Source organism: Papaver somniferum, unplaced genomic scaffold (assembly GCF_003573695.1).
Source record: "Papaver somniferum cultivar HN1 unplaced genomic scaffold, ASM357369v1 unplaced-scaffold_132, whole genome shotgun sequence".
Classification (NCBI taxonomy): Eukaryota; Viridiplantae; Streptophyta; class Magnoliopsida; order Ranunculales; family Papaveraceae; genus Papaver; species Papaver somniferum.
In genome coordinates, this window is record NW_020622381.1 from 23,232,625 (window position 1) to 23,255,781 (window position 23,157).

Here is a 23,157-nt window from a genome sequence, read left to right on the forward strand (position 1 = left end):
ATGTAATTCCGGTGAGTACCAATCCTTCTGGGGGAATGGTGAGCATGAATACCCAAACGAAAGGCCATGCTTTTTATTACCTCCACAATTCACGTTATGTCGCACCTGCAAACAAAAGTAACGATCACAACCGACAGTTGCTCGGTACTACTATTTGCTGTGGTGGTAAGGACAATTTTAAGAACAAAGATTCAAACCACTGAAGCAAATGGGCATGAACGTTGGAACTAACTTGATTTTTTTATGAACTAACTTGATTACTTAAATGATAATAGCTAACCCAACCCCATGTTGTAAAACAGTGAAATGGAAGGTACAAAATAACCAAACCATTTACAAAAACTGTCTAAATATAAGCAAAATTTCATGTGAGATTTCTGTTGTCTGCTTGAAAAGCACTTGACTATTTTCATTTTTCCTCTATGTGAGGAATATAAACCGTATACTCGAAAAATAAGAGACAAAATGAGCTGATGAAGAAGAGATTAGACCCTTCTTTTATCAAAAGCCAGAACCAGCCCCGCCAACTGTAGTATACCGGTGGTGAAGATTATAGAGTGTCTATCGTCGTTTTTACTGATTTTACCATTTGCGCACAAATCCAATCCAAGAAAACAGAAGAGGATTTCGGGATCTACTCATTATGGATGGTATTATACTTGTCGCTTAACCCTGTTGATTTCATTATCTCACTCATAAGGCTCTTGTACTTAAGACTGCAGTCTCCTCCGCTGCAAAAAAAGCAATAGATCAAAGAAAACACTTGTTAGAAACAAGTCAGACTCTTAAAAAACCTTTCAATCTGAGAACTCTATTGGGTTATATGGAAATCCATGCAACATCTGATAATTATGAGTTCTAAAGAATTTAGCTAGATATTGAAACGTAAAAATGTAAAGGATAGCAAGTATGATATGAAGTGCAAAACCTTATGCGGCTCAAAGAAGAAATTGCTCGGAGAGCACTCCTGATCATGTCCTCGTTTCGATCCACTTCTTGCTTCACAGCATCTAGCTTCGGCTTGTAATTGATAGTTTTTTGGAGAGGATCAACCAAAGAATCCAAAACTGAGACATGAAGTTAACACGCAGGAGACATAAGAAAATAATTGAATATAGATATAGTCAGACCAACGGCAGTGAAAGAAAAAAAATCATACTTCACAAGTATTACTAACCTGCGAGAACAGCAGCAGGACACTTGTCTGCAAGCTTCGAGAGTATAAGATGGCAAGGCATTTTGACATCATAATGATCTAGAAAAGGCAGAAAATGAGAGGCAAATTACTAAAATTATTCAATTGTTTTCAACAGTCATGGGGTGGTTCTACTAAGAAGACAATCTTATTACTTTCCAAATTAAACATGGTTAATGTGATTATGTGACACTGGTGAGCTTGTCGAAACCGTTGAAAAAAAATTATAGTGATCACTTCTATTCTAAAACAAAACCTTAGATGCTCAACCAACAACTGGAAGAATTTCAGTAAGAAAAACTCACCATCCAAACCAGATTTAAGGTATGGAACAATGAATGAGGATGGATTCACTTGATCGAGACAACTGTCGAGCAATGTGTCAACACATTCAAAAGCTGCTTTCCTTAGCTCGAGCCCATCATCCACAATGTGCTTGAAAGGACCAAGATCTACAGTCCTGATTAATTCTTTCTGCATCAAAAACAATAAAAGCATTAAGACATGCACACATGCAGGATTTCAAAGAAGGGTCACGAGGGATAACCAAGATGCATCATACGGTATAGTTTGACTGCAGTAGTGCAGTTTCCATCTGAATATTCAAAGGAGTTCTAAACAAGTTCATAGAATGTTTCTAAATGATTACCAGTTGTACCTCGACAATAAAACTTCAGATAATATTTGTGACTGCAATTTGTCGCCACCGACAATATCTTAATGTAACAATTTGTCTTTAGGAGTTTTCTAAAGCAGTTTCTCAATGTGGTAGCATGAATGTTGACAAAAACCCGATAACACAAATACCAAATCAGTTTCTCAGGACATTAAGCTAGTTTCATGCTTTAGAACTCTTGATTAGACAGTAAAAGTATGCAAAAACAAATACACAGACAATTGCCTGTAACTTACCTTGACAACAGTTTGGTCATAGAGAAGTGGTAATAACTCTGGAAGAAGACCCTTAATCAGGTTTGGCTTGTTGTGGGCTGCTGTACTCAAAGCCAGGACGGCTGCACGTCTCACATGCTGTACAACCAATTCAGGTTAAACAATATGATTAACAAAGTAACACTAAGAACGTGGAACACAAAAAATTCCATTCAACAATCCAAAACAAAAAAATTAACTCCAACTTATTTTAAGAAAAACAATTGTAAACAAATACCCTGTCGTGATCTTTAATAAGCATTAGGAAAGAGGAGATCTCAGGGTACATAATCTCATCTATCTTTTCTGGGCGTTCAACAATTGAGTACTTCACAGCAATAACAACAGTTGCCCTGGTGAAAGCAGCTGGACATGCTATTCGTTCCTACATCAAATTAAATATGCATTATAAGACAATTGTCGTCAAGATCAAGCCAAAGCACATTGGACAACTTTCGTTTTAGTCAAAAATACCTTAAGTGCAGGGACAAGTTTGGTAGGTTCAATCAAGGCAATTTTACCAAGACACTCTGCCACTACATTCCTAACTCCCTCTTCCTCACTTTCACAGTGATTAAAGAGCAACTTCAGTATCTTCTCAACACTTGAGTCTTGAAACTCAGACCGTCCAGCTTTATCTACCGACTGCCTGGCTATAACCTGTGGAATTTAAACAAGCTTGTAAATTATAAACCTGAACACTAAGAAAGCATTTAATTCCTTTATAAAGACTCAAGCTCATTTCAAATTACCTCCTTTAATGAGTGAAGTAGTAAATACTGTTTCTTTTGTTGGTTATCAATCTGATCCAAAATAAAGGGCAAGTACGTGGACAAATTTCCAACAGCTATGTTTCCCAGCGCATAGGAGGCAGCAGATTTTATCTCTTCAAAAGGTGATTGAAAAGACTCAATAACGATGTTCTCTATGCCTGCATGCGAGCTTAGATCTTTTCTTCTTCCAATTTCCCCCAAACATAGCAATGCCAGGTGCCGCTTAGCCTAATAAGAACATGAACAATTACTTTAAGATAACAAACTGGTAGGCTGTATACTAAAAAGTAGCCTGAACCCCATATCTGAAAGAGCTATCCTTTATGAGCTAATACAGTATGTGCTATAACGAAGGCAACCATACCAACAAATCCAAGGGAGTGAAACCCTGAACACCATCTCCATGGGAATAACAGTATGTGCTTAGGTGAGTACTAAAAAGTACAAGGTTCATAAAGGTACCTAGTATGAGTATACTAATTTGTGTTCCAATGTCTAACTCAGAACTTGGCTTCTAAACATAAAAAATCAGGGAACTTACCCATGAAAGAGAACAACACTGAACAATTAGCAGGCAATGAAATCTTACAGAATTGGTACTGCAATCATCTTTTAATATTTTTGTAAGCATTTCTACTGTAGATCCACATTTCTGATCACCAGCTGCAAGGCAGAGGACAGCAACACACTGAGCTACTGAATAAAGAGCCTGTTTTGCAAGGCCACCAGACTGTGGAGATGGCTTGGCACTTGAAAGAAGAGATTCTAGTAAAGCATCAAAGCTTGTGTTTGCTGAATGGACCAAGGCAGCAAAAAAACTTTGCAGGGCCTGCACAACAGAAGGAAAGTGTTTCATGAAGTGATCAACAAATGCAGGATAAAGTAACATCATAAAGTTGAGGGAACTACCTGCAAGGCATGCCCCTGCAACAATGAACTCCTGATTAGAGTCAGAGCTTGTGGAAGAACTTTGTTCCTAACAGTCAAACCAACATTGGGGCTTGACTTTCTATCTGTCATCAACGTAGAACAGAGGACCAATGCAAGAGCTGTCATATGCAAGTCTGAGTCGCTGTAACATGAAAAGCAAGGTCTCAAAAAGATTGCCATTTGCCACATAACTGGAATCAATTCATACAAAATACCACTGGTGGAAAAAATTGAAACAAAAATGTCTAAATGAGTCAGAGAGCCAAGGAACCTTATAAGAGCCGAAAGTTCTGCAATTATAACTTCGTAGGCAGAAGATGCAATTTTATCACCATATGCTACAAGTAGAGAATTTAGTGTCCCTAATGTCGCTTGCCTCAATGCACGGTTAGCCTTTTTGACAAGGAAACAAAACTTCTAATTGTTAGATACTGCAAAATTCTCAGAGGACAAGGACAATAAAAGAACAAGTTTTCTAAGCAATGGGTAAGAAGCAGAGATCACACCTTTCGCAGGAATGCCGTTAATTCAGCAATAAGATGGTCCAGAACGCATGATAGGTTTATTTTGAGAGGAGATGTAGCAATGACAGCAAATGCCTACAAAGAGCGAAAGTCACATATGAACAAATCCTGGATGAAACTTTAACAGCTTAATACAGAAAAGGAGCTCTTGAATAAGGAACTCTTCTAAACTTACCTTCACCGCAGTAAGTCTAGTTATCTCATTACCCATCCGATCAACAAGAACAGGAAGGCATACAGGTAATTCTGCTTGGAGGTTATCACCAAATGTTGAAATGACGAGGCCCATGCAAGAAATAGCACACTCCTTAACTTCCTGTGAGAAGAAATTTAGTACATCAGAAAGGGAACTTTTTGGTTGGGTAGCATAGATAGTTAAGCGCTCAAAGACCGACATAAAAAAATTGTGGTTGTATCCGGATAATACCAACCTGATCTTGATCTTGGTTAGCTAGACGCGTCAAAATTGCATTATAGATTGGATGAACGTATGGCTTATAATCAAAACCAACACCCTGAAAAAGATGGTGTTAAAGGTGAAATAGATGAAGACATAAAATTCAGAAAATTCATGAAATATAACAATTCTCACCGCAACGTAAGGTCGCACCACTCGGACAAGCTCCCCGCACACTCTTAATGCTTCAGCAGTAACTTTGTAATAACGCTCACCAACAGCAGACAGTACAGGAGCAGACAGGACCTGAAGCATTATCAATTGAAACACCAATCAAAATTCAAGACCCAAGAACATCTCTTCATTACCGTTTGAAGAGAGGAATAAAAATAGAAAACATAGACTTCCCATACCAACCCTACATAATATAATAGTTACCCCTTAAGACAACTAGAGGATTTCCCCCATATAGCTATTGGGAAACCTTGTCCGATCCCAATTAGTATTTGAAGGCCAATATAACAGTTTAGAGACAAAGCTTGTTGAAGTGCTTCAGTTTTCACTAAGAAATAAGAGAGGAAAATAAAATATTCTTGTGGTGGAAATAAGATAAACTCTATCTACCTTGATGTAAGGATGGAAAACAGACGGTGAATGTGAAGACATAACCAATCTTGTGAAAATGAGAGCCTCAATCTTCAAGTTTGAGGATTCCTGGAACAGATAAAGAAGAATAAATACATGCAAAAGCAGATAAGAGTAGAAGTAAAGACAGTCTGGTAGGACAACTACAAAACCATATGGCATGGTCTGAAACTTACGCTTAGTGCTTTTTCAATCCCAGAAACAAGAGTCCCAATATGGTCAGCAAGGCAGTCTGGTAGGACAACTACAAGTTCTCTCAGAACAGAAAATGCACCAACCTGTATAAGAAAAGAAAAAGAAAAAGAAAAAGGGGGGATAAGATAAGGAAATGGTTTGACAACACAATTATTAGTCTTATTCCTACCTTTGTCTTGACAGATTTTTCACGAAGCTGCCTATTTATGGATTTAATAATTTTTGAGACTTCTTGCTTCAGCAACCACCGTGGACTGTCAAACAGAAACAGAAAAAAAGGTTTAGCATGACTAACGTATTTAAGCAGAATAGTACCAACATGGCACAAGAAAATAAATAAAACTATCTTACTCCAAGTACAAACTAAATGTAGTGTCACGGGTACCACTATCTTTACTAAACACTCTTTGTGGCATAATTACAAAGACATTTTGATGATGCTAACATGCAATATATGCAACATGTCAAACACCTAGTTATGGTGTTAAAATGTGACAGCATAAAAGACTGAACCTAAGGAACCTCGCTCCTTAACCGACACCCAAAAACTTGTAATATAAAAAGAAAAACCAAGTACCAAAGCGATATACAAAAAGAATAAAACTTAACAGAAACCATCCTTCCAAGCAAAATATATACACTTGCCTCAATTCATTAATTTCAATTTGGCCCTTGGTGACAGTTCCAGTTTGACGCAGTAGCTCAATGAATGTGTTAAATACATCCATCTGTAAAAAATAAAAAAAATAAAAAGACGGTCAAACAAGTCCATGAAACACACATCATAGAGGCATTCTGACCCCATTAACAATCTTACCTTGACATTTTCTTCCCTTTCTTTGAACCTTTCTATTAACTTAGGGCATGCCTGCACAGTAGTAAAGCATCAGGAGTTGTAAGTTCATATTCATAATAACACCTTACCCACAATTCAATCACAAAAAATCTAATTCGAACATACATGCCAAAACTCTATAGACATGTCATCTACGGCTGTATCAAGCCTCGGGCATGTCATCTACGGCTGTATCAAGCCTCGGGCATGATATATTTCGGGAGTATCAACCTATAAATTTATCAAGGAAGTCATCTTTGCTGACCCCATGGCTCTTATTCTCCAACGCATTTAACATCTATAATGTTTTCTAATGCATTTGACGTTGACGTCAAGCCTTGGGCATGATATATTTCGGGAGTATCAACCTATAAATTTATCAAGGAGGTCATCTTTGCTGACCCCATGGCTCTTATTCTCTAATGCATTTAACATCTATAAAAAGAAAGTCTCAGTTCTTGTTTTCTAATGCATTTGACGTCTACTTAAAAACTCTCAGTTCCTACTACAGCCCATTATGTGTTTATAAAATTATATGAAAATTGCAAAGCAGCCTTCTCCAAAATCATAAACAGGAAATAAAGTTGGCCAAAGTACATGAAGAAATCGATATCAAATGCAAGTGAGAATATATCGAACATAATGAGATTAATGCGAGTGAACTGAAATTAACAAATTTATTTTAATATATTACCTCCCCATACAGCTTAGAGAGCATTTCAGGGCGAGAAACAATTATGGCTGATAAGCATTTCGCGGCTGCTCTTCGGACCTTCCAACTGATATCCTCATCATCTGTATATTCGTCTGCATCCTCACTGCAATTAAGTTCAAACAATTAACCACGACAGCTATAAAAAGACAACATGAGAGTAAAAGAGAGTAACAATTAACATTTTTCAAGCACCGGAGTGAAGGTTCTAGAAACATGAGAGTAAAAGACTAGAAACATACTCATCTTCTTCCTCCTCGTGACTCTCGTCATCAGTGTCTTCCTCCATGTTATCAGTGAAATTTGGATCATAACTTAAATACTCCAATGTAAGATGTAAGATTTCATCACAGTATGGTGATATATCCCTAGGGCATCGAAGGAGAAAACTCTCCAGAGCCTGCAGACAAAATACTTCAAACATGAATAATCACGAACATGGTAAAATAGCAACAGCAAACAAAGTGAGTAGAGGAAAAACTAATTAGATGGCAGCAAAAAGCACCTGCAGACTGTATTCGCGCAGCTCTTCGTCATTTTCTGATGCACTTGTGCAGTAATTAATCAACACAGGAACAGTGTCTCCAAGATGTGGTCCAAAACGATATCCAACAGATCGACTGGCATACCAGGTTATTAGTTCATTTACACCCCAAAAGAAAACCAAGTGCATTAACATAGAATTGAATCCTGATTATTTTGCAACCCAGTAAGAAGTAACCACACACTTACCTTAGAGCACCAACCATCTGAATGTTTGTTCGAATCATTTCAGATTTTTGACTTTTGTTTTTCAAGAGCTGCACTACTTTTATAGTAGCTGTTGCTAACAAATCATCTGACAAGCTTGAAGCAAGGGATGCTAGAAGAGAAAGGATGTTGTTAGATCAGTTACGGGAAATGAATGTTACATACCATATCAAAATTAAAAGATATGCAGCCTACCAATGCATGAAATGGCCTTCTTCCTGACACTGGCTTGATTGGAACTCAGTTGCGATAAGAGTGAATTAAGCAGCAACCCATGGTCAGCTGTCATAAGATTCCCAAATCTGTGTAGAACATCACAGAGAATATCGAGGCACTCACACCTGATCTCTGTGGTCATACCCTGGAAACACGCAACAACCTAGATTAGAAATTTGCGGAATCGTGATTTTCTATTAAAAAAAAAACTCTTTTATTTTTTAGTATGAAAAGGAAAAGAACAAGAAAATATGAACCCGAGAACAAATCCACACAAGTTTAAAAATAAAGAACACTAAGTACGCCAAAAATGATCAATCAAAACTTACATCAGCAGTTATTCCCTTAACTAGTTGTGGCGAAAGAGATACAAGAATTCGTTGTGCAACAATTGTCGAAGTGATTTCTGAAACTATTGTCTTCATGGCTATACTAGCAGTGTCCCGATGCTGATCTTTCCCGTTCAATAATTTATCACACAGCTTCTCAGTCATTTCCAATACCGCTCCCTCGCTGACCTTCTTCACCAATGGAGCTAGACTGCAGAAAGAAAAGAAAAAATTTATCAACTGAAGTGCCTGGAACAATTGGTTCAGGAAAGACAACCGGTAACAAGTACCAAAGGCAAAAAAAGGTGAACCAACAAACATTTCCAAGAAGATCGAAATTCAAAGGATATGTTTGACAACCGATTAGGGACACCAACAGAAAGTAGAATAGATGATCTACTAGGATAGTATAAAGCAAACAAACTAACAAGAGACAAACCATTTCACAGCTAATCCAGAAACATCGCCAGATTGATCATCAAGCTGCTGCAGAACGGTCATCGAAATTTTTAACTCTAGATCATGATCAGCTTTAAATCCGTCTTTAGACAACTCATTCAACAAATCAGAAGTTGCCATATATCTGAAATCCTTATCTTTGCCAGTCATCTGCAAGTGAACAATTACCTTAGGACCCTAACACAAAGTAAAAATGTTTATTTACAAAAAACATCAAGTGGGACAGCTTTCTCGTATAACACATTCGGCACTTACCTTTTCCAGTATACCACTTATACCGATGTTAGCCATTTTAGCGTGCTGTTTTAAAAGCCGGGTACCAATGCACTATATCTGTAGATCTTAAAACACATATTCTATCAGCAGAGAGCAATGGTAAACTTACATATATTAGGTTTTACAACACAACACGAAGGTCAAAACATAATAAAACAAAGCCCAATAGGAAAAGCTCATCTTCCTCGGCTACATACCAAAAAAAACAAAAAACAAAAAATACAAGAGCACCACTATCATAGGATAGGAAAATTTAACACTAAATTCCCGAAAACCCCAACGCATCTCCAAACTGGACTTAACATGGTATCTAATGCATATTAGTAACCTTAAAAGAACAATAATCATGTACAGCATAAAACACTTTCATCATAACCTTGACAAAAAGAGAAACCATACTAAATTCAGAAATCTACACCACCATGTATAAAAAGAGCTCAAAATCAGTAAGGCTAAAGTCTAGGTTAACCAGTTAAACTTGGAAATAAAGAAACTCAAAAAAAAAAGTACTAACTAAAACCCTAAAAAAAAAAAAACTCGCGATTGTTACAGCTTGTTCAAAGAGAGTGAGCGACGGGATAGGATAATTGAAAAACCCTAATTATACTAAGAACACATTGAATTAATTCGAAGATAAAAGAAAAAGCAGTAAAAATCAAGGAAAACAAAAAGATAGAGATAAGTAACAACTTACAATCTTTTCCTCAGCAATCACCAATGTGAATAACCCGTAACCCAAATTGATCACAGGGAGAGAGTGGACGGGGATTTGATTACCGATGGTTTTGATCGATTTGGGGGATGAAATAAATATTATATAAAGGTTTAGGGAAGAGAGAGGAGGGGTGTGGTGATGAGACGAGAAGAGTAAGAAAGAGAAACCCTTGAGGAAGAAAAAAGAAAGAGACTAGAATTTCTTAAATTACTGATACTGACGTGAGACAAATTCGATGGTATGACCTGTTTTTCTCGTATATCGTTTAGTACATGAGTAACACGGAATCCTTTTTCGTTTACTTTTTTTTTTATTCCCTTTTTGACCTTTTTACTCGAAGTAAGAATTCCTTTTATGCCAAGTCATATGGTCTTCTAATCTAACATCTACATTGGTAGTTAGAGTAACCTTCTAAGTCCTATGGTGATGTACTTGTTAATCTAGAGAGAGAAGTAGTGCTAAAAAATAGATAACGTTTTTTGGCTAATCTACTAGTAGCCAAATCTAACCCATAGAACTTAGTCGAACGAGGGTCCGAGGGTAATGACTTAAATGGGCACATATTGTGCCTAACAAACTGGTTGGAAAATTTTATTTTGTGAGTTCAGCCCAAAACAAGTCATATAGACCCTCAAAGTTGATCTTGATCACCATGGGAGTCCACCGGTTTGTATCCCAGTTGTTGTTGTCTTTTAAAGCAACATTTATTAATAAAAAAAAATTACAAAGGAAGAAAAGCTTGTCTGAAAGAAAGTCGGGAGCCGTTATTTCCCATTTTTAACACTAGACTTTCGAGTTAACCTAGCTAGAGCATCAACTGCTCCATTAAGTTTTCTAGGGGCATATTTACATAACGGTTTAAGAAATGCATACATTCCATTTTTACAATCAGTTACATAAGAGAATTGGCTCCAACAAATGCTAGAAGATGCTCAATTCATAGCATTCAACAACGATTGATTGTCTAAGACAAAAATGATGTGTTGTAGTTGCTTTTATGTAGCCCACTCCATAGGATGAGAGAGGGAATGAGCTTCGGCCACTATCATTGACCCTGCATTGATTGTCCAACATTTTGCTCTTGGAAAGACTCCATCAGGATTGCTCTTGAAGCATCCATAAAAATTAGAGAATAATCACTATGATTTAAGAAATCTGCAGATTTTAATATAAAAGTATGTGAATTAGCTTGAGTATTAAGAGTGCCTGTAATTAAATGGTTATGAAAATTTGAAGTTTGTTGCAGAGATTGAAACTGAAGAATTGATACTTTGTACAACCTTTGATCGATGTTGTTGAAAATGTTTAATACTAGCTTTACACCTAGCCTTCCGGATTTGCCACATGGTTATACTATAAATGCGATAAATATCATTCAGTTCAGGGGTGAGTTTAGTAGAAAACCAATGCACTGTCCAATTTCTCTAATGCATTGAAATGATAGATAATACTTGAGGGCAGAGAGCAAACCACACAACTCTAGCAAAATCATAGTGATAAAACAAGTGGTCAAAAGTTTCATCAGCTAAACCACACAGATGACAAAGCATATCAGAAACGATACCAAATTTATCAAAGTAAGTTTTCAAAGGAATATATTTTAAAGGTAATTCCAAGTAAAGATTCTAAATTTATGAAGGACATCCATATTCCAGACTCTAAGCCATTATTTTTGTTTTTTCTGCGTTGAAGTACGTTGTTCCTTGAGTAAATCTCCAAGTAAAGATTCTAAATTTATGAAGTGAAAAGCGGGGGTACAACAACCATACCCAATATTTCGATCGGAAATCTGTATGGACTAGCTCTAATATAATTCTGAGAGCACCAGCTTATAAAGAGAGCTCAACTTAGATATATACCAAAGAGTTATATCTCAATTTCTCAATACAATCTGCAATCGAACAGATAGAAATCTATGAGCCCGATTGATATGAGAAACAACTTGGACGGTACAAAAGACCAATGCCCAAGTGTCAATCAATTTATATCAACGACCAAAGGTCAGATTTACCAATTGATTGAACTATGCACAACCTGTGATATTTCAGTTATATAAACAAATATAATGCGGAAAAGAAATAACACAGACACCAGAAGTTTTGTTAACGAGGAATCCGCAAATGCAGAAGAACCCCGAGACCTAGTCCAGATTTGAACACCACATTGTATTAAGCCGCTACAGACACTAGCCTATTACAAGTTAACTTCGGACTGGAATGTAGTTGATCCCTAATCAATCTCACACTGATCAAGGTACAGTCGCGTTCCTTACGCCTCTGAATCCTAGTAGGACTCTATGCACTTAATTCCCTTAGCTGATCTCACCCACGATTAAGATTTTCTCCGACCCAAAGTCGAAGACTTATAAGCAAATCTGTCTCCCACAGAAATGTCTATTCTGATAAATAAATTTGTCTCCCACATAAATACCTATGAAGTTTTGTATTGTCTTATAATAAATCAAGGTGCACATGAACCAATTGATAATCCGGTCTTATATTCCCGAATAACATCCTAGAAATATCAATCACCTCACAATAACTTAACTATATGGTAGTAGAACAAGTTATTGTGGAATCACAAAGAATGAAACGAATAGATTTGTGATTAATTTTTATATCTTACATATCAGAGATAAATGTCGAGCAAATCTTAGAGAAGATAGTACTCAACACGAGAACAAGTAAGATCAGAATTCCAACTACAGAGAAAATAGTTGGATCTGGCTTCGGAATCCCAATGAAGTCTTCAAGTCGTTAACCTATGCGGTTTTAGGAAAAGCCTAGGTTAAAGGAGAATCGACTCTAGCCGCAACTAGTATCACATAGGAGGTGCGGGGATTAGGTTTCCCAGTTGCTAGAGTTCTCCTTTAAATAGCCTTTCAAATCAGGGTTTGCTAAGTTAGATTAGAAAAAAAGCATTCAATATTCACCGTTAGATGAAAATATGATTTAAGATACAAGTTAAGTTTGCTTGAAACAAAAGCAATATATCTCTACCGTTAGATGTCCTTAGCTTGTCACACACAAATGAAAGTTACTTTCATTTAGATATGGGAAACCGTACCTAAACGTGTATATTGAGTTGGCTCAATAGTAATTAACCAAAGTTAGCCATATGAACGTTTTTTTTTAACCACATTAATCTAACACATCCAGATCAACTGTGATGATCAATCAATCATGAAAGATAATCAAAAGAATCTAATTGTGTTTCGTAGAGTTGTTCAATTGTTGACAATCACATAGAAGTATATATGATCCAACTGAAGCAAAATTAGATTGATTCGTAATGTAAAAAGTACAAGAATCAGTTCATGAACATTAAGCCACGGTTTGCAAAGATTGAATTCCTTATTTCATAAATGTATTTGTTCATGAGTATGTGATCATACTTATCCGATTTTAGAACTTTAACCACTCAGTTTGCAAACGGGTACGCAAATTGTCGTCCCGGACCTAACTCGGGTATAACCATTCTTATAATGCCATACAAACTTGGTTCTCGGACTTCTCATTTAAAACCATTCGCATATTGGTATGCAAACTGGGTTTCCGGACCTGAATCATACCAGCACGGTTTGTACACTAAGTACGCATACTGTGATGTTTTCCAGACAAGGGTTTTAGTTGTAAACTCTCATATAATCATTGAAACATTATTAGAAGACGAAAATGGCTGTCTCACACAAACCATTAGCTTATAAGCAATCTTGAAGTGATTGAATGATCAATACGAAACTTTCCAAGTCGACATCAAATGATTGTCTCACACAAATCATGTAAGATGTTTCAAGGCAATTTCCACATGATCATTTTTTGACTTATTATTTAGTTTCCAACAAATAAATTGTTTTTAACTAAACTCGTCAAGAATAATGGTGAATGTATCTAACGCAAAAAGCTACCAACACATATTTCGAGAAATATATAAGTGAGTTATACTCAGCTCGAAATAACAAATGTGCATGATATGATAGTCTATATCGCTACACGACTTTTGACTCAATAGGAGATAAAATATAATAAAATAAACTTCTGAGTGATAAATAAGTTTTAGTCTCCACATACCTTTTGTTGATGAAGTTCCTCTAAGTTCTTCAGTAGATCTTCGTCTTCAGTTGTAAGCACCGTGAAGTTTAAAGCTCAACTACACAATCTATCCTAGTCTGAAACTCCTATAAGTAGACTAGAAATCAAGACTATAGTTTTGATCAACTAAACTTGACAAACAATCTTGAGATAGAAACGCTTGCGAGTTCGACCGAGCAGTGCTTTAACAATCTCCCCATTTGTCAATTTTAGTGACAAAACTATCAATACATATGGATTACAAAATAAATAAACTTTGTAGCGTCTCATCCAGCATGCTTGATTTACTTGGTTCTTCAACATTCCTTGAATTCTTCACCGCTCCAAGTACTCCAGTGATTCTGAATGTGTTCGACTCAGCATCTTTGTTGTTGAAGATCTGTAGCCATAACAATACGAAAACAGTTGTTCTCGAATATTGTTACATAGTGTCATAGTATTATTACACAACATCAAAGTCCAATTGCATCCCAACTTAGGTAATAACACTATGGTGATATGTATCACTCCTACTTAGTCAATACTCCATCTTACAATGAAAACCACTCCCCCTTACATGACGATCCGTAACCATGTGTATGTAGAGTGAACTACAAAATAATTCCCCCCCCCCCTTTTTGTCAATATAAATTGGCAAAGGTACGAAAACTACAGGATCATAATAAAATTCTCATAGAGATACCTTGTGACTAAAAGAGAACATATCAACTTTGTTTCGATGATTACACATAGTCGAAACTTAGTGTATTCACCAATGAAAAAGCGGGGGTCTAACAACCTCACCCAATATTTCGCTTAGCAATCTGTATGGACTAACTTCAATACACTTTCAAGAGAATCAACTAGACAGTCAGACTCAATCTTAATAAAAAGTATATCAAAGTATTATATCTCAATTTCTCAATTCAATCTGTAATCAAGCAAATAAGGATTTGCGAGCCTGATTGAATATAAGAGAAATAACTTAAACGGTACCAAAGACCAATATTCAAGGATCAATCAATTTCAATCAACAACCAAAGGTTGGATTTACTAATTGATCGATTCAACGCGCAACCTGTGATATTTCAATTATACAACAAAATATAATGCGGAAAAGAAATAACACAGACACCAGAAATTTTGTTAACGAGGAAACCGCAAATGCAGAAAAACCCCGGGACCTAGTCCATATTTGAACACCACATTGTGTTAAGCCGCTACATACACTAGCCTACTACAAGTTACCTTCAGACTGGAATGTAGTTGAACCCTAATCAATCTCACACTGATTTAAGGTACAGTCGTGTTCCTTACGTCTCTGACCCCAGCAGGATACTACACACTTGATTCTCTTAGTTGATCTCACCCACAACTAAGAGTTGCTACGACCCAAAGTCGAAGACTTGATAAACAAATTTGTATCACACAGAAATGTCTATTGGATAGATAAATCTGTCTCCCACATATATACCTACGAGTTTTTGTTCCGTCTTTTGATAAATCAAGGTGAACATGAACCAATTGATAATCGTGACTTATATTCCCGAAGAACGTCCTAGTATTATCAATCACCTCACAATAATCTTAATCGATTAACGAAACAAGATATTGTGGAATCACAAACGATGAGACGAAGGTGTTTGTGACTACTTTTGTATCTTGCCTATCGGAGATATAAATCTCAAGCCAATCTTACGATTATACTCAATCACGATAGAAAACAGCAAGATCAGATCACGCAACTACAAGGAAAATAGTTGGGTCTGGCTTCACAATCCCAATGAAGTTTTCAAGTCGTTAACCTACAGGGTTTCGTGAAAAACCCAAGGTTAAAGGAGAATCGACTCTAGCTTATGCAACTAGTATCACACAGGAGGTGTGGGGATTAGGTTTCCCAGTTGCTAAAGTTCTCCTTTATATAGATTTCAAATCAGGGTTTGCAATCTAAGTTACCTTGGTAACAAAGCATTTAATATTCACCGTTAGATGAAAACCTGATTAGATTCAGGCTAATATATTTCAACCGTTAGATCGAACTTAGGTTGTTATACACAAATGAAATGCACGTTCATTTAGGTTTGAGTAATCATACCTAAACGTGTACACCTAGTCGGTTCAATAATAGTTAACCAATGGTTAGCCATATGAGCACTCTCATATCAACCTTATTCATCTTCCTCATAACTAGTTCAAATTACTCAAATGAACTAGTTAGAGAGTTATTCAATTGCTTGGATCTCATAGAAGTACACAAGACACAATCGAAGCAAAATCGATTTTGATTTGTTTGAATCAATTCATGAACATTATAGCCACGAATTGGAAAGATTTCATTCCTTATTATATAAGTGTTTTAGTTCATGAATAAACCGATCTTAGAAAGCAACCTTCTTAAGTATGTTAACGGGTACGCATACTTAAGTGACCAGATTGAGTTTGTTTTTTAACTCCAAACTCCAGCAGAAATTCAAGGACGTGAAACTTCTGCTAGTATGTGTACGGGTACGCATACTTACCCGGATTTCCAACAACTGCCGGTACACGTACGAGTACGCATACTTTAGGTTCCCGGTTTTGGACTTTTACATAAGTGTGAGAACATACTATGTTTATATCCAAACATGGTTACTTGTTCTAAACTCTCATTTCAATCATTGAAACTTTCTTAGAGGATGTTAAAATAGTTGTTATCCACAAACTATTTTCATCAAAGTGATTTTCAAGTTATTGAAATAATCAACATGACTTTCGTCACGAGTAAAGATGAACTTGGCCAAAGCGAAAGCTTACCAACACATATTTCGAGAAATAGATAAGCGAGATAAACTCGGCTCAAAATAGCAAATGTGTATAATCGAAGTCTATATAGCAATACGACTTTTGTCTCAAAATAGGAGATATAATAGATAGACTTTTGAGTGATAGATAAGTTCAAGTCTCCACATACCTCTTTGTTGATGAAGTTCTACAAGTTCCCTTGAGTAGTTCTTCGTCTTCGTTCGATGAACGTCGTGGAGTCTAAAGCTCAACTACACTTACTATCATAATCCGAGACTTAGGTATAAGTAGACTAGAAATCAAGACTTATAGTTTTGGCAACTAAACTTGACAAACAAGCTTGAGATAACAACGTTTGCGAGTTCGACCGAGCTATGCTCTATGAATCTCCCCCTTTGTCAATTTTAGTGAAAAACTATCAATACATATGGAATACAAAATAAATAAACTATGTATCTTCTCATCCAAATGCTTGATCTCCTTGGTTCTTCAACATTACTCGAAATCTTCATCACTTCTAAGTACTCCAATGATTCCAAATGTGTTCGATTCCGCATCATTGTTGAAGATCCGTAACTATAACAATGAGAAAACAGTAGCTCTCAATCATTGTTATACAGTGTCAGAGTATTATTACACTGCATCAAAGTTCAATTGTATCACAAATTCGACAACAATATTATGGTGATATGTATCACTCCCCCTAGTCAATACTTCATCTCACATGAAAACCACTCCCCCTTACATAATGATCTGAAAATCATATGTATTTGTAGTGTGAACTACACATTAATTCTCCCCTTTTTTGTCAATAAAATTGGCAAAGGTACAAAAATTAGTGGGATGGAGACACTTCATGACCAAAAGAGAAGCACACATCAACTTTTTTAGATGCAATCATATAGCCGAAACTAAATGCATTCATCAAGGAGTTTTTAAAGATACAAGATAACCCCTACAATATTTCACAGCCGCACTCCCCACAAAGATTTGGCAATTAAGCACAAGTTCAAATAAGAACTCTCCCCCATAAAATGTCATTACCGAAAGAACAACAAGAGCGACCTTACTTTCACAAGAAAAGAAGGATTTCTTTGGACACTAACAAATCACATGAAACATGATTTTGTATCCAAAATTCTCAATTAAATTAACCACAAGAGAAATCATGATTAATTTAATCGGAAATGCTCACATAAGAGAACTTACAGAGGCGCACGATATTTACATAAAGATATGGATCAGGGAAGATCAATACTGCGGAATAAACAAAGATTCATTCTATTTTTCATCACTATTTGCACAATGATATACAATAGACTTAATATTTGTAAACAAAAGTTCATCCTTTCTTCCATCAATATTTGCATAATTACATAAAAGGCTTAACTTTTGCTTGTCAAAAGCTCATTCAATCTTTTATCAATACTTGCATACTGACATATGAAATACTTAACTTTTGAACATGTATGGGACAATCATAGTTCACGAACGCAAACACACATATCCCATAACAAGTTGCAGTATATAAAACCATAAAGATTAATACAGCAAAATCATCTTCCAAATAAACTTCAGAATTTAAATAAATAAATCTAAAAACATTTCAAGATGAAAATCGTTGGACATAGCTCTGTGTACTCACAATAATGGCTATTCCAAACCCTACTTATCCTTCTTAAAAACACAAGAATAAATTTTCATAAGAAGTTTCCTAGACAACAGCAAATTGAAAAGCTAAGAAACAAAGAAAGACTCCTAATCCACAAATATATAAGTGAGTTATACTCAGCTCGAAATAACAAATGTGCATGATATGATAGTCTATATCGCTACACGACTTTTGACTCAATAGGAGATAAAATATAATAAAATAAACTTCTGAGTGATAAATAAGTTTTAGTCTCCACATACCTTTTGTTGATGAAGTTCCTCTAAGTTCTTCAGTAGATCTTCGTCTTCAGTTGTAAGCACCGTGAAGTTTAAAGCTCAACTACACAATCTATCCTAGTCTGAAACTCCTATAAGTAGACTAGAAATCAAGACTATAGTTTTGATCAACTAAACTTGACAAACAATCTTGAGATAGAAACGCTTGCGAGTTCGACCGAGCAGTGCTTTAACAATCTCCCCATTTGTCAATTTTAGTGACAAAACTATCAATACATATGGATTACAAAATAAATAAACTTTGTAGCGTCTCATCCAGCATGCTTGATTTACTTGGTTCTTCAACATTCCTTGAATTCTTCACCGCTCCAAGTACTCCAGTGATTCTGAATGTGTTCGACTCAGCATCTTTGTTGTTGAAGATCTGTAGCCATAACAATACGAAAACAGTTGTTCTCGAATATTGTTACATAGTGTCATAGTATTATTACACAACATCAAAGTCCAATTGCATCCCAACTTAGGTAATAACACTATGGTGATATGTATCACTCCTACTTAGTCAATACTCCATCTTACAATGAAAACCACTCCCCCTTACATGACGATCCGTAACCATGTGTATGTAGAGTGAACTACAAAATAATTCCCCCCCCCCTTTTTGTCAATATAAATTGGCAAAGGTACGAAAACTACAGGATCATAATAAAATTCTCATAGAGATACCTTGTGACTAAAAGAGAACATATCAACTTTGTTTCGATGATTACACATAGTCGAAACTTAGTGTATTCACCAATGAAAAAGCGGGGGTCTAACAACCTCACCCAATATTTCGCTTAGCAATCTGTATGGACTAACTTCAATACACTTTCAAGAGAATCAACTAGACAGTCAGACTCAATCTTAATAAAAAGTATATCAAAGTATTATATCTCAATTTCTCAATTCAATCTGTAATCAAGCAAATAAGGATTTGCGAGCCTGATTGAATATAAGAGAAATAACTTAAACGGTACCAAAGACCAATATTCAAGGATCAATCAATTTCAATCAACAACCAAAGGTTGGATTTACTAATTGATCGATTCAACGCGCAACCTGTGATATTTCAATTATACAACAAAATATAATGCGGAAAAGAAATAACACAGACACCAGAAATTTTGTTAACGAGGAAACCGCAAATGCAGAAAAACCCCGGGACCTAGTCCATATTTGAACACCACATTGTGTTAAGCCGCTACATACACTAGCCTACTACAAGTTACCTTCAGACTGGAATGTAGTTGAACCCTAATCAATCTCACACTGATTTAAGGTACAGTCGTGTTCCTTACGTCTCTGACCCCAGCAGGATACTACACACTTGATTCTCTTAGTTGATCTCACCCACAACTAAGAGTTGCTACGACCCAAAGTCGAAGACTTGATAAACAAATTTGTATCACACAGAAATGTCTATTGGATAGATAAATCTGTCTCCCACATATATACCTACGAGTTTTTGTTCCGTCTTTTGATAAATCAAGGTGAACATGAACCAATTGATAATCGTGACTTATATTCCCGAAGAACGTCCTAGTATTATCAATCACCTCACAATAATCTTAATCGATTAACGAAACAAGATATTGTGGAATCACAAACGATGAGACGAAGGTGTTTGTGACTACTTTTGTATCTTGCCTATCGGAGATATAAATCTCAAGCCAATCTTACGATTATACTCAATCACGATAGAAAACAGCAAGATCAGATCACGCAACTACAAGGAAAATAGTTGGGTCTGGCTTCACAATCCCAATGAAGTTTTCAAGTCGTTAACCTACAGGGTTTCGTGAAAAACCCAAGGTTAAAGGAGAATCGACTCTAGCTTATGCAACTAGTATCACACAGGAGGTGTGGGGATTAGGTTTCCCAGTTGCTAAAGTTCTCCTTTATATAGATTTCAAATCAGGGTTTGCAATCTAAGTTACCTTGGTAACAAAGCATTTAATATTCACCGTTAGATGAAAACCTGATTAGATTCAGGCTAATATATTTCAACCGTTAGATCGAACTTAGGTTGTTATACACAAATGAAATGCACGTTCATTTAGGTTTGAGTAATCATACCTAAACGTGTACACCTAGTCGGTTCAATAATAGTTAACCAATGGTTAGCCATATGAGCACTCTCATATCAACCTTATTCATCTTCCTCATAACTAGTTCAAATTACTCAAATGAACTAGTTAGAGAGTTATTCAATTGCTTGGATCTCATAGAAGTACACAAGACACAATCGAAGCAAAATCGATTTTGATTTGTTTGAATCAATTCATGAACATTATAGCCACGAATTGGAAAGATTTCATTCCTTATTATATAAGTGTTTTAGTTCATGAATAAACCGATCTTAGAAAGCAACCTTCTTAAGTATGTTAACGGGTACGCATACTTAAGTGACCAGATTGAGTTTGTTTTTTAACTCCAAACTCCAGCAGAAATTCAAGGACGTGAAACTTCTGCTAGTATGTGTACGGGTACGCATACTTACCCGGATTTCCAACAACTGCCGGTACACGTACGAGTACGCATACTTTAGGTTCCCGGTTTTGGACTTTTACATAAGTGTGAGAACATACTATGTTTATATCCAAACATGGTTACTTGTTCTAAACTCTCATTTCAATCATTGAAACTTTCTTAGAGGATGTTAAAATAGTTGTTATCCACAAACTATTTTCATCAAAGTGATTTTCAAGTTATTGAAATAATCAACATGACTTTCGTCACGAGTAAAGATGAACTTGGCCAAAGCGAAAGCTTACCAACACATATTTCGAGAAATAGATAAGCGAGATAAACTCGGCTCAAAATAGCAAATGTGTATAATCGAAGTCTATATAGCAATACGACTTTTGTCTCAAAATAGGAGATATAATAGATAGACTTTTGAGTGATAGATAAGTTCAAGTCTCCACATACCTCTTTGTTGATGAAGTTCTACAAGTTCCCTTGAGTAGTTCTTCGTCTTCGTTCGATGAACGTCGTGGAGTCTAAAGCTCAACTACACTTACTATCATAATCCGAGACTTAGGTATAAGTAGACTAGAAATCAAGACTTATAGTTTTGGCAACTAAACTTGACAAACAAGCTTGAGATAACAACGTTTGCGAGTTCGACCGAGCTATGCTCTATGAATCTCCCCCTTTGTCAATTTTAGTGAAAAACTATCAATACATATGGAATACAAAATAAATAAACTATGTATCTTCTCATCCAAATGCTTGATCTCCTTGGTTCTTCAACATTACTCGAAATCTTCATCACTTCTAAGTACTCCAATGATTCCAAATGTGTTCGATTCCGCATCATTGTTGAAGATCCGTAACTATAACAATGAGAAAACAGTAGCTCTCAATCATTGTTATACAGTGTCAGAGTATTATTACACTGCATCAAAGTTCAATTGTATCACAAATTCGACAACAATATTATGGTGATATGTATCACTCCCCCTAGTCAATACTTCATCTCACATGAAAACCACTCCCCCTTACATAATGATCTGAAAATCATATGTATTTGTAGTGTGAACTACACATTAATTCTCCCCTTTTTTGTCAATAAAATTGGCAAAGGTACAAAAATTAGTGGGATGGAGACACTTCATGACCAAAAGAGAAGCACACATCAACTTTTTTAGATGCAATCATATAGCCGAAACTAAATGCATTCATCAAGGAGTTTTTAAAGATACAAGATAACCCCTACAATATTTCACAGCCGCACTCCCCACAAAGATTTGGCAATTAAGCACAAGTTCAAATAAGAACTCTCCCCCATAAAATGTCATTACCGAAAGAACAACAAGAGCGACCTTACTTTCACAAGAAAAGAAGGATTTCTTTGGACACTAACAAATCACATGAAACATGATTTTGTATCCAAAATTCTCAATTAAATTAACCACAAGAGAAATCATGATTAATTTAATCGGAAATGCTCACATAAGAGAACTTACAGAGGCGCACGATATTTACATAAAGATATGGATCAGGGAAGATCAATACTGCGGAATAAACAAAGATTCATTCTATTTTTCATCACTATTTGCACAATGATATACAATAGACTTAATATTTGTAAACAAAAGTTCATCCTTTCTTCCATCAATATTTGCATAATTACATAAAAGGCTTAACTTTTGCTTGTCAAAAGCTCATTCAATCTTTTATCAATACTTGCATACTGACATATGAAATACTTAACTTTTGAACATGTATGGGACAATCATAGTTCACGAACGCAAACACACATATCCCATAACAAGTTGCAGTATATAAAACCATAAAGATTAATACAGCAAAATCATCTTCCAAATAAACTTCAGAATTTAAATAAATAAATCTAAAAACATTTCAAGATGAAAATCGTTGGACATAGCTCTGTGTACTCACAATAATGGCTATTCCAAACCCTACTTATCCTTCTTAAAAACACAAGAATAAATTTTCATAAGAAGTTTCCTAGACAACAGCAAATT

At 35.9% G+C, this 23,157-nt stretch overlaps 1 protein-coding gene across 3 annotated transcripts; it reads right to left on the minus strand.

Annotated features, from left to right (window-relative positions):
• Positions 1–221: 221 nt before the first annotated feature.
• Positions 222–10,063, minus strand: LOC113332664 (cullin-associated NEDD8-dissociated protein 1-like). 3 transcript variants are annotated; one of them, XM_026579187.1, is made up of 29 exons: positions 9,861–10,063; positions 9,146–9,223; positions 8,871–9,040; positions 8,432–8,642; positions 8,082–8,247; positions 7,869–7,998; positions 7,642–7,756; positions 7,379–7,536; positions 7,119–7,242; positions 6,407–6,457; positions 6,235–6,317; positions 5,759–5,843; positions 5,571–5,672; positions 5,374–5,463; positions 4,945–5,055; positions 4,784–4,867; positions 4,528–4,668; positions 4,335–4,427; positions 4,100–4,221; positions 3,808–3,970; positions 3,440–3,727; positions 2,878–3,126; positions 2,600–2,785; positions 2,364–2,510; positions 2,108–2,224; positions 1,501–1,669; positions 1,178–1,255; positions 929–1,067; positions 222–731 (listed from the first exon to the last, which is right to left on the minus strand). In XM_026579187.1, exons 2-29 carry the CDS (start codon positions 9,179–9,181, stop codon positions 635–637), a joined length of 3,705 nt encoding a protein of 1,234 aa, XP_026434972.1. In that variant the 5' UTR covers positions 9,182–9,223; positions 9,861–10,063; the 3' UTR covers positions 222–634. The 3 variants fall into 3 exon arrangements, with proteins under 3 accessions (XP_026434972.1, XP_026434973.1, XP_026434971.1); XM_026579188.1 differs by having other exon boundaries at positions 3,488–3,727; positions 9,146–9,231; XM_026579186.1 differs by having other exon boundaries at positions 9,146–9,231.
• Positions 10,064–23,157: the final 13,094 nt, after the last annotated feature.